The 13,518-nt window shown below is 36.3% G+C and overlaps 1 protein-coding gene across 4 annotated transcripts in view; it reads right to left on the bottom strand.

Moving 5' to 3' along the window:
• The window catches only part of NUBPL (NUBP iron-sulfur cluster assembly factor, mitochondrial), an 89,119-nt gene that overhangs the window by 63,793 nt on the left and 11,808 nt on the right, over positions 1-13,518 (bottom strand). For all 4 annotated transcript variants that reach the window (XM_027458184.3, XM_038179961.2, XM_038179960.2 and 1 more), the window contains one exon: positions 7,753-7,843. In XM_027458184.3, coding sequence (XP_027313985.3) covers positions 7,753-7,843 — 91 coding nt within the window. The remainder of the gene's footprint in view (positions 1-7,752; positions 7,844-13,518) is intronic.

Here is a 13,518-nt window from a genome sequence, read left to right as displayed (position 1 = left end):
CTGTTGAAGCTGCTGGATGTTAATGACAGATGAAAACTACAGTAAACTTGTTAACTCTCCATTTAAGACAAACAAATAAAGTGTTCTTTGTGTATTAAATATTCCCCTCTGCATTTCTCATGAATCGCCTCCATACATCCTTTTGTGATTTTATTCCTATTTCACCATTTGTAAAATGAAGCTCAGGATTCTTTAAAAGACTTATGATTATCAACTAAATCAAGGGAAAGAAATGTTAGCTTTTAAACTTTGTCACTTTTAGCCTCCTGTCACTATAGGGAAAGGATTAAAATATATTTTTCTATTTTTGATGTATTCAGTTTTATTCTTTCTCCTGAACAGGCACTCAGTTATAATGTGGAGAAGGGATACAGCAAGAAAACCACAGAGATAAAGCATGAAAGTGAAATTGCTAGATGAAAATACCGAGAAAGTTCAGAATTAGTTACAGTTCTTTAATTATACTTCTTACAGATAAGAGGGATGGAAACATTTACATGTATTCCTCTGAAATAAGCAAACAGGTAAATGTGTTCAGTGTACAAAAAGGAAAATGAATCATTTTTTTTGTTTACATACATACAATTAAATGTACATTTATCATTTTATTATAATAAAAACATTTTGCAATTTGGTTCCAGTTTGTATAAAAGTTGAACCTGATGAACCATTCACATCTTTAATAGTAAACGTTGTAATATTGTGCTAGTCATAATCCATATCAAAACATTTATAATTACCACATGACAGGATTTACAATATGAAGAGTAATATACTCTGCTTTCAAGTACCTGACATGTTGACATGTATTTGCTTCTAGTTGTGTTTCAGTAATTTGTTGCAATAGCATTTAGTGAAATTTCATTTGCCCCTTATCCAAAAGGGCTGCTCTCAGTAAAAAATTTAATTACTACATACTATGCTTCCCACCGTATCATCTTACTTTTATTTTTTTTGTAATTTTAAGTATGAATTGTTCAATAATGAAAAAATAAATCTTAACAAGTTAACTACACTAATTGTTTTTTCTTATTTTTTAAACAGCAGCTAACAAATACATGCTTATAAACAATCCCTTGCAGGGTTGGTGTCATCTCAAACTACACACGCAGTCTTAAGTCTTTCAAAACTATAAATCTAACCCAATATGGTATGATTACTATCTAGATATGTGATTTCAAAATACCTCATGAAACCAGAAGAGAATATTTTAAGAGAAAGTTAGTTGTTTGTTTGTTTGTTTTTTGCCAAACATAAAATCCACTTAAAGGACAGAAGAAAAAGAAATTTAAAAATAAAGATTCAACGGCAATAGATGCCTTCATTGTAGTTAAAACAGTCCTTTTTCCATACTCATCCCCAAAATATTTTAAATTCCTTTTCACTTCTTGATCAGATTGCCATTGTACTCCTTCTCCACTTCCTTTCCCCCAAGTAAAGGTCACCATTTTTTTTCCATAAGTGACATCAAAAATTTCCAAATTAATCAAGTTCAGGGTTAACTGCTACAGGTTTGAGGGCAATAGTCAAGGTCCAGAATAAATAATTTAACATTTAAATATTCTTCTCATTTTCAGCTACCTCATGACACATGAAAGAGCCTCCAAAATAGAAATACAACTAATTTCAACATTCTGAATTACTATTTTGTCTTCAAGACTATTTCAAAGATTTTCAAAGCGCCTGTGTACCTATAATGCCAGTGGCTTCAGCTGGAACTTTTGGAACTTATCTGTCCTGAATAGGAAACAAGAACAACACCAAGAAAAAGTATCCTAGAAGCCAAAAAAAATAACCAGGTACTTGGGCAGTGAGCCACTGCAGAACTGCTTGGGATGATCCTAAGAAAGCCCATTTCCCATCACCACACCTTTCTTTTGTTTTCATTTAAAATTATTTTACTTAATGGAGTCTGAAATACCTGTACAGCATTGCTGTGTTTTCTCATTTTTTTGTTTTCACTGTAATAGCTACTTGAATTTGCCTCTCAAACAGCAAGATATTCTTATACCAGGCCAGAGTTTACCATTTTTGCATAACATAAACAGTCTATTCTCAATGCATGCTTGCCTGAGAATATCAGATGGCTTTTTGGGATAATAAGAAAAGACGTTGACCTCAAACCAGTCTTCTCACCAGTGCATGGATTTTCAATAAGCAATGCCACTGACTGCAGCTGACCCTCTTCTGTAATGGAATCAACACAAACAGTTTTTGCAGGCCAGACATCTCTACTTAGTCTCCAATTAAATATCATGAATAAGGATGGTGCAAATAGCAAATGCTTCAGGGAGCTAAAGGAGAGCAAGTTAAAAGGGCAGACTAAACTTACCAGCCTAAGGACAACAAACAGGTACGAGAATCAGAGAGGATGTGAAGTTTGCCTGCTGAAGTGAAAAATTGGATTAAAAAAAAAAGGGATGTTGAATGTACTTTGGAAAAAAAAGTCCCATTCTAACAAAGTCCCCTGATAAACCCAAAGAGGGTCTGGCCCTGACTTGAGATCTTCAAAAATAGAACTGCATGGCTTTGTGGCCCAACAAATCTGAGGTGTGACTACTCTCCTTCAGCCAGCTACATAAACTGTGAGAAGACCACACAAGCAGTAAAATACCAGCATTCACTTCAGACTACTTTCAACATAGAATCAATAACGCAAAACATTAAACTGCGTACTATTTAACACAAATCAAGAGGCAGTAGCAATAACAAAATGCCTTTTTTCAGACAATCAAATTTAGTTTTTATTTGAATTAATCATGACAAAGTTCCACTGGTAAAGCATAAAGGTGGTGAATACAAGTTCTATCTTTAAAATTCATCTCTAACATATAACCGGGAAACTTCAGGGTTACCTGAACAACTACCCTATCAATATACCATTACCTAACTAGGGAAAATAACCCCAAAATGGATCCCCAGATCCCTTGATGACTATTTCATGTAGACATCTTTAAACAGCAACTACAGAGCATATTTTAAATCACCACTTTCTGTTAGAAATTCTGATTTTAAACTGAAGAGCAGTAGATACATAAATGTATCCCAGGGAAAAAAAATGCAAATATCTATTCCTGATTTTAGAATTTTATCAGTAATTGCATTTCTATAGCTCCTGTAGTATTATTAGCTTCAGTAGGGCTGCAACACACCCACTGCTTTCATTCTCTCAGGAATTACTTCTCATTCCAAAGTTTGAAAACACATCTACTATTGATCTTTTCAATATACTACTTAACTAAGAAATAAAAAGGATACTGAAAGCATCACAGAATAGCAAAGCTTCAAAATATTAAAAGAGCACTCAACTGCCATAAATAAAGAAGTCCACCACAATCTTCATAATCATTTAAGTGAAAAAATGTTACATTTATCCAGCAAAAGGACAATATCCTTGCAGCTGTATGACAGCTTTTACTTTCTGCCAGGTAGTTTAAATGGTAGAGTAAAAAAAGAAAACAACTTTCGCAGTCCACTAAGCCAGAAAACAGCTTTCAAGTACCCTATTTGGGGAAAAAGTAGAAGTAATGCTTTCATTACTTGTGTTAGAAATGTTGATCTGTGTATATATTGTAGCTGATGTTAGTATTTATTCCATAGTTACATAATCCTCCATTAACTAATTAAATTCAGTCATTAACTTATTAACCAGGATTTCCCTGACCATTTAGTAAAAGTAATTCGAATGATACCCTATTAAATGCTAGTAGACGTACGTTTCTCCAACGTACTCAAGTCTGCAAGATTAAGGTAATGGAGTATCTTTCATTTATACAGACTCTCCTCCCTGGGAATTCCTAATTCATTTTGAACTGAATTCATCACCCTCTCTGTCAATGATCACCTGGAGTGCACGGAGTTCTGCCTGGGGATGGCTGAGGAGCCAACGGAGAGCTTATGGGTCAGGATTAAATATAGGGTAGGGACATTACAGAGGGAGCCTGCTACAGGACACTTGACCGGGAATCCGAAGTGGATGAGACCCTCCATGGACAGACAGGAGAGCCACATGTTAACAAGCCCTGTTCCTCACGGGGGACTTCAACCACCCCAATATCCATTGAAGGGACAGTGCAACAAGGCATAGGCAAGCCAGGAGGTTCCTGGAATGCACTCGTAACGTCTTGGTCTTGGGAAGGGTCAGTGCACCTCAGCAAATTTGCCAATGACATTGAGATGTGTAGTGCAGTCAACACACTGGAGGGAAGAGATGCTGTCCAGAGGGACGTGGTCAGGCTTGAGAGGTAGGCCTGTGCAAACCTCTCGAGGTTCAACAAGCTCAAGTTCACGGTCCTGCATCTGTGCCAGGATAATCCCAAACACAAACACAGGCTACACAGAGAATGGATTGAGAGCAGCCCTGAGGAGAAGGACCTGGGAGTATTGCTGGATGAGAAGCTCAACACAAGCTGATAATGTGTGCTTGCAGACCAGAAAGCCAACCATATCCTGGGCTGCATCAAAAGACACGTGGCCAGCAGGGTGAGGGAACGCATTCTCTGCCCTCTGCTCTTGTGAGACCCCACCTGGAATACTGAGTTCAGCTCTAAGGTCCCCAGCATAACAAGGACATGGACCTGTTGTAAAGAACCCAGGGGAGAGCCACAAAGAAGATAAAGGGGCTGGAGCACCTGTCCTGTGAAGACATGCTGAGGGAGTTAGGATTGTTCAGCCTGAAGAAGGCTACAGGGAAGCTTTACAGCAGCCTTCCAGTGCCTAAAGAGGGCCTGCAGGAAAGCTGGGGATGGACTTCTTGTTAGAGAGTATAATGGTAGAACAAGCGGTAATGGCTTTAAACTAGAAGAGGGTAGATTTAGATTATATATACAAATAAATTCTTTTGGGGTGGTGAGGCACTGGAACAGGCTGCCTGGAGAAGCTGTGGATGCCACATCCCTGACAGTGTTCAAGGCCAGGCTGGATGGGGCTTTGAGCAACACAGTCTGGTGGGAGGTGTCCCTGCCCAGGGCAGGGGGGTTGGAACTTGATGAACTTAGACAAACTCCACATTTAAATTGTAGTGCGACTATAACATTCTCTATTCAAATGTAATAATTGTTGCAAATTTATTCTGTATGGTGCCAAGCATCCCTAATCCCTCTTTGACTACTACATGTGAGGGGAAAAATAGTTAGAAATCTGAGTGCAAGAGTGATCAGAACCTCCTAGAGCTACTGTAGAGATTCAGTAACAATGAAGGCTGCTACTCATCATTTTCACAACCCGGTCTTATGTTGTGGACAGAAATAGTCTTTAAACACAATTGTTGACTGCCATGCTACTAAAATGTTTTTAATTGACTTACTGATAAAGTTAACATTGTTAATACAGATCTTTAATGTGTAGAACTGTTTTCTGTAATAGTCTATGAAACAAGAATTGTTCAGAGTTTTATTCTTGAAAATAAAGACAATTAAATGATCTAATAAGAAATTGGAAAACCAGGCTAAACTTCATCAAAAGGGTCACATATATACTTGTAATATATATATAAATGTAGGTAGAAAAATATGTACATACACGCACACCCCTACAACTGATCTTTTTTTGCAAGCATATCCCATCATTGCTACTCACTGGAGTAGCAATGAAATCATTGAAGTAACAAAGTAACAAAGAAATCATTGAAGTTTACAATTAAAGTTTCCTATGCCTTTCAGTATCCTATTTTCACAACCAAATCATCTTGATGTCAATACTTTCATTGTTGCTACTCCACAGCTTCATCAACTCCAGGGTTATACTGCACTGAAAAGTAAACAGAATTCCTGAAATAGAAATTGTACCCCTTTACCATTCATACCGAATTGTTACATCATTTTCTCAGTAGACTTGTGTTGTATGTCACGCTTTTGAAATACGCTAATCCATTTGCTGTCGCTTAAAAATGAAGCATGTTCTTAAATCCTGGTATTATTTCCTTGTACATTCAATACAGAGACAGAAAGAATGTATGTTTGCAATCAAAATGTGTTTACAGGCCAACAGAAGCAATTTCAATTCAGGGAAATCCTCCAATTTCTGTTACACTGAATGCTGTGTTTTTCACAGCACAGCAAACATGCCAAGACAAAAGCGTACAGTTAATTTTCAGCTGTATCCTCAAAGTATCTGCAGACTACAAAGTTTATATACCACAACATTGATCTGTCCTAATACCTAAATGTATATGTTTTAATTCCTTGCATTCTTAGCAAATTAAATGTTATGACCATATGAAATAGACTGGGCAACTTCCTCTTTATTTGTGATATGAACTCATACCAAATTTAAATCTATAAAATACATGGCTAGATTTGTAAGAGTTTCAAAGCTAACCTGCCAATTTTCTAGCAGTGAGGAAAAAAGGTGGAGAAGTAACCTTTTACATGATCATCTTTAGAAAGGAAAAAGTCAGTAACATCTGTTAACAATATATATAAGCTAATATCATATAAAAAGGAAAACGAGAGATACAGAAGACATTGCAACATAGTCCTTTGTGCTCATATCACATAATGCATTTCAAATACATATATACACACACACACACACACATATATGCACTTATATATATTTTACAGGAGAACAGAGCTTATATGACACACTCTCAGCAGGTCCCAAATTACATGAGAATGCAAGGAAGTCAAATCAGGAAGTCAAACTGTACTGGTGATATGTGCAAAGATTCAGTTATTTATTTATTACACAATGGAGTTAGCTTTTACCTTCAAAAATTAAATCAGAAGCCCGACAAATAAAACCAAGTAATCTCTTTCCCTCTGTGAAAGTGTCTAAATGATTTCTACGTTTGTAAGCCAGGTACTTGAAAAGTACTCAAATGGATCGTCACATGTACAAGCATACATCTTCTTGTCCACCTGCAGTGCATCTGTATATAGAAATACATTACTACTTCTTTCTCTGGACTAAAGGGTGGAAAAAGAAGGAGACAGACAGTAATCCTAAATTTACTGCATCTAAATTTTTCAGAGGAGCAAAACAAAGCACTAAAACCCTATCATCTCAGAGGTTAGCGGGATAAAGCTGTTCTTCAATTCCACTCCCATTTGGCAGAAGTGGAAGTTACGTTTCTGAAAGGTGAACAGACTTAATGTAACCTTTCTACTTTGTCTTCCTTACTTCTCTCTAAACTCTCCTGCCTGAATTTGCTTTTCCTCACACCAGAATCCTTTTCATCTATTTCTGGTACTCACCACGACTTTTTCTAAACTCACAATTCCAGATTAAAAAAAAATAATAATCAAGTGGCCCTGAGTATTTGGCTGGAGAGAGAGATACGAAAGGCAACCATTTCAATGACATTTTGAAAAGACATTACTGTACTAACTACTGTAATGGTCTCTCTTATTTCCTAGGTTAGTCTCCCCCCCCCAACACCCCCATCCCCAGACTACTGTTCTGACATAACAAACAAAAACAAAATATGTTCTACAATGGGATCAGAATCTCACTGTCTGCAAGTCTAAACCCACTGACAATATCCTTTATTTCCTGGTTACCTTTTCCAGTCTTTTCAGTAATAATCCATTAAAACCTGAAAGCCTGTGGACCAACATGAACAAAGACCACAAGTATGCTCGCTGCTTTCAAAGCTAGTTTGTACAGCTATTTCATTAACAAAAATTTAAGAAATGAATACACTACATTTACATCTTCTGTTTGCACCCCCTTCCATGCCACACCAAGGAGGCACATCTATGCTCATTCCTGAACAATGAAACAACAACATAAAAATCACTTCACACTTACTTGGTGTTAATTCTGGGTTTCCTTTAAGGTTCATCATCTTTGGAATTGAAGGCCCGTATATGTCCGCATCAAGCAAGCCAACTTCTTTTTTCTGTGTAAGGACCAAAGAAAACGTATTTGTCAAAATCTCTTTCTTCCTTTGTAAGCAAAACCTTAGAACTGCCCACAGAAATAAAAAAAACACATCTTGACTTCCAACATAAATTATCACCATTTCCTTGGTCTAATTTGCAGTTGATGCATGAAAGTTAGTATTTCTACATGTTTTACCAGAGGTCACAAAATCTAGATTCTCAAATCCTCACTTGCACACATTTTCTGACTTACCATGAAGACCACAGACCATTATATTAAGGAACGCTATAAGCAACATTCTCTCTATTCAATGTACCTTTACAGAGGAATATAAGGTTTTTAAGGGTATCAAATTTCATCGTAAAAAAAACAACTATCAATGTTCATAAATATATATTGAGATTGGAATGTAGTTAGTGACTGTATAAGGAATGTGAAAACAGTAAGATGTATTTATCTTTAAGAGGCCATAGTAAACTTTGGCAGGCATCAAAATATCATAATGCAAGTCTATGAAGGCGATTAAGCAGGTATAACACTTTAATCAAATGCATTTACACAAAGGAATGCTAAAAATATGGGTTTATTTAAATACATATGGTACACTACGCAATAAACTTCAAACAAAAGTTATTTCAGCTATGCAGTCTAGACTTTCAAGATTCATATCTTTTTTTTTTTAAAAAAAGTACATGCACACATTTGGTGAAAATTAAAATATTTTTCATACAGATGGCAAGACAAGCTACCAATTACCAAGTTCTGTAAACTAAGTAATAAAGAACAAGCTCTTAAGAGCTGAACATCAAGCTTCTCAAATATAAAAAGTTAACTGTATTCAACATTTTGCATGATTGCAAGCAAGTGTGTTTAAGGGCTTGTTTGAAAGGTTAATAAGGCAACAGGAGCTTTTCCAACAATGCTGAGTCACACTTCCACTATTCATGTTTCAAAGTGTGAAATCCATTTTTTGAATAAAGATTTCATAGTTCACTATCACATTAAGCCATTATGTTATCATGACTTTGATGGGAAAGACAGAGAGAAAGACAAAGGCTCAGTAAAAAGTATTAAGTGTGTGGTTAGAACAAGAGCTTTAAGAGGCTTTTAATGCAGGTCCACAGCATCCTTACCCTTGAAGAGGATGTCTAAACAAGTACATTCCTCTGCATCAGTTTATTCAGTTTGTTTTTTAAAAGCAAAAATACACCTGGATTAAAAAACTAGTTCCAGCCCTTACTACTAAATAGATCTAAATTTCAGTTAACTGTCTCATAAAATCAGACACCTGAGAAGCAAATCTGACCCTATTTAATAGAAAAGAAATAGGATTTAGCAGAGGTTTTCTACTTATCTTTTATTTAAACAGTTGATAGTGAACCCTTAGGACACCCTTAACAGCTGATCAATTTAATGTGTCAGATTTACCTAATGTAAGTCAAATGTATCTTCAGTTTTATAGCTGAGAAGTAAAAAATACTTTACTGTATGTGATCTATAATGTATTTAAAAAAGAAATAAACTTCACCACAAAAAAAAATTAATTTGGGTTTAGTTATTCAATATACTTGTTATTACACACAGCAAAGCATACATAATTCAATGGATTATTTCATATAGATTTTTAATGCTTCTTACTTTATAACATTCTGTGAAAGCTATTACAACGAAGGGCAGGAATTATTTTGACAAATTATTCTACCTCTTGCCTACTGTATGAAAGCCGCAATTTTAGAAAGATTGAAAAGACCCATTTTAGGTTAGATTTCAAAGACATCAAAAAGAATATTAGGGCTTCTTTGTTCTTGTACAAAATGCATATTTTAAAAGATTAGCAAGATTCATGACTCAGTCCCTTTATCTTTGTCAGCAACTAATCGAACCCATCAAAACATCATCTAAGGGCTGTGCCACCTAATTACATGTCAAATTAAAGTAAATATTTGCAGAAAAACCTACATATTGTTTTAAACCTGACTGACATTCTTTCCTTCAACTTTTTGAGGGTTCCCCTCCAACCCTAACAAGGATCATCAATACTCACTGACTACCCGCAACAGCCTTACTCCTCCCTACAATTCTGTCTTCAGCCTGAAGGGAATGAAGATTTAGGAAAAACTCAATTAATTAGATTGACTTTGTGACCTCCTGTGCATAGGCAGATCTTCACCACCATTAGCTATTTATTCCTGGGAATCTGCAGGACAGACATCATGTCTGTCTACTAATGTACTAAGTTTCCTGAAATTAAAAAGACACACACTGGAATAAAAAAATCCCTCAATTATCTAGGAGAACTTTGCAAATACAGCTACTATGCCAAATTACAAAGCTGACCTTGTTTCAGCCTAACAAAGCAAACCTGACAGTTCTCCAAAAAAAAAAAAATAAGTCCATGCAGTTCCTCAAAAGCAGGCAAAATGCCTGTCTCTGAGATATACTACTTTCGTTCTTGTATATAGCTCAACAAAACTCATCTTCAAAGAAGAGGAATTCACAGATTCTCCAGTTTCTACAGCTCATTTAATGCAGGCAGGGGTGTTCCTGAAAGCAGGGTGCTTTCCACAGACTGACAGAAGAAAGTTCTTCTGGAAACTCTTCTTTAAATCACTTGCAGATCATCACTAAAGAGAGCCTATAGTAGGTTTTTCCTCACTGAGCAATCCCACATGTTACATAAAAAAAAAAAAGTTCACGTTATCTAAAAGTAGCAGCTTAGAAGAAAGCATTGGCCCAATAAGCTAAGGTTTTGGGTTTTGTTGCCCTCCAACATCACTTCATCCGCAGCATGTAAGTATCCCTAGAATACCACTACCACCCCTATTTTCAAGATTTAATTATCTCAGAAAAGCATTATGGCATCTACCTTCTAAGACAGGTCCAGATCATCTCTTTCAGCATTTACACAATGCTTTAAATTCCTCAAGGAAATTTGGAATGCAGCTGGATGCTACTACATGAAGCTGTCAATTGAACTACCAATACAAGCTACTTCCCATGCTGACTGAAGTTTTATCTAAACACATGATTTAAACCATTCTGCAGGAAAAGGAGGCAGGTATTACATCTCCACCATTTTCTTCTTACAGCTCTATTTTCTGCTTATAGAAGTATTTATTTCCTGCTCTATTAACATTTCCCCTCTCCAGCTGGCATAGCCATAACCAGGTTGAGAACTGCTGTTCTGAAGTTCACCACTGCCCATTCCCTCCCACCTGCCCAGCTTTGGAGAAAGGCTGACTCAATCTTTAAGTTCACCACACTTCAGAAAATACCTCTTAGAGACCTTTATGTTTTGTTACCTACCTGCGCATTTAAAACAGTTTAAGCTCTGAAGATAAAACTGACAGTGTAACCATTCCCATATGTTTTAATCATGCACTTTAAGTCTCTGACATATGGCCAGCTACTTAGAAAAAATATACTGAACACATGCAGAATTATAGAAACTCTTCATACTTAAATTTGTTACATCAGCCAGTGAGAACACAACATTTAAAAATATATATATATTTTCTTGCCACATACAAACACAGAACTGATCTCCTGGTATATTCAGCAATAAGTATATTTAAACACTGTATGTTAACATACAGCTTCTTATCAGTACTTCTAAGGTTTTTTCCCTTTCTAGTTTAATGATCTCTAGCATCGGCTAAGTACTACTAGGATTTGTTCTTTCCTGAAAGCTGGCACCAATATTTCAGGTCTCATCAGATCATGGGTCAGTTCAAGACAACAAGAAAAAGAAATAGAGTAAAGGACTGTGGTAAAGAACTACAGCTCACCTTCGTCTTCTGCTTTTACATCATTGACTATGTCACCATATTTACTTTACTGACATTAATCTTCCCAACAAGATACTCATTTTCCCAATTAGACCTCCCTGAAGATGTCTGACAAATATTCAGCACAAGATCTATACCATCACTGCATTTCTTACCTCAGTTCAAATTTTCTCAAGTTTTTCTTCTAATTTAGAAACTTGTTTTATCTACATTAAGAAATGAAAACAAGGTTTTCAGTCATTAGGCACAGATTCTGTATTTATAAGAAATCTAACTGCTCCATCAATAGATAGATATTCCTGCATATATCACTGAGAGTCTTACGGCTTCATACTGCGCAGCGTGCAATTTACAGGCATATTTTACCTTTATTAAAAAGAGTCTTTCCATCTGCTTCTTGTCCCCAGCAAGATTGCCAACATAATTAAAATTCAATTTAGCCTTTACACTTGGACACTGCCTTGTGAGTGATGAAGATTTACATTACTACTGTATCCTAACTAAACTGGTTTAAAGCTCTGGACATTGTTGGGTTAAATCCTTTAACCCAAAAAGCAGTTGCTGAAGGCTGTATTAGAACATAGCCCCTTTGTATAGTGGCACAAGAAGGTCTTCAAGAAGAAATAAATTTTGCCTCCTTTGCTTTTCTGTATGCAGATACAAAAATCACTCAATTGTTATGTTTGTTCTCTTACGCAGGTGACTTTTACTATACATGGTCCTTGTACAGATGTAGGTAAATACCAGTGATGTATCCCTCCTCCTACAAACTATTCTGCTTACACTGAAAAGTTGCTTACTCTCATATTCTTCATTTATGTAGGAATTTTGTTTGTTTTTAAATCTTTCAGGTAATATGAACTATGAAATCAATTAGATTTTCCAGTAACAGATTTTTTTTAACCAAATGCAACCAGTTCCATTCATGCATCAAGATGAGTCTTCCACGCATAATTTTGTGTTAGAGGAGAATCTAGTGATATGCATTGATTTCTTCAAAGTCACCAACTGCTTTATTGAGGAACAAGCCTGATAAAAGACTTCATGCCAATGAAGGGGAAAAAGAAGATCAGCTCACAAAGATCTGCTATAAATAGCTGTTAATCAACATAGCCTACATTACTGCTAAACATCCAGAGACTCTTAAACAGCATTAATTTCACTTTTGCTCATCTGTTCTGAGATTTCTTTTCCATACTTGGTAAAACACATGCATCCCCACTGGGTTTGAGTGGATGATACTTTACTTTGAAGTAAACCCTGCAGACCAGCAGAACTCCCTGGTGTTCAGCCTGGAAAGGATGGAGACACAGGTTAATGAGCTGCCGTTGTACTGCGTGGGAACGATTCTGTGCACCCACAGCAGTCCCAACATTCAGCAGCTGCAGCCCATTTCAAACAACTCCAGCTTTGCTAAGTGATGGTGCCAGCTATTTTTAATGCTGGTGTTCTTAATCCTCAACCAGTGACTCTCAATTTACCCTTCTAATGTGGTTATAGAATTAAAGCTAATCCCAAACTGCAAGCAGCAGCATATAGGACAAAAGGGAACTTAAAACCAGGATAGGCCCTAGATTCACCATTTGACATACTGACACATTGAATAGCCATCTTTTAATCCCTGATTCTCCAGCTCTTTCAGCTGAACACTACTTATGTGCCTAGCTGTAAATTGGATTAAAGCCAATAAAGTCCAACTACAATTTTGTCATTATCTGTCCCAGAAATGCAAACTTGCTTTCAACACCCATTCTTCTGCTGGTTTAAAAGCCCTTTTTCCTTCATATGAAGATCTTGTAACTTCCTGTCAACTACAGAACTTCTCTGGCATTTTTTTCTACAACAGCTTTCAGTAGCTCCTACTCGGATTTCTCAATCATCAGGTACCAGTAATTCAATTTCA

This window comes from Anas platyrhynchos, chromosome 5 (genome assembly GCF_047663525.1).
Source record: "Anas platyrhynchos isolate ZD024472 breed Pekin duck chromosome 5, IASCAAS_PekinDuck_T2T, whole genome shotgun sequence".
NCBI lineage: Eukaryota > Metazoa > Chordata > Aves > Anseriformes > Anatidae > Anas > Anas platyrhynchos.
The sequence above is the reverse complement of the archived record's forward strand: the minus strand, read 5'-3'. Positions and strand labels throughout refer to the sequence as shown.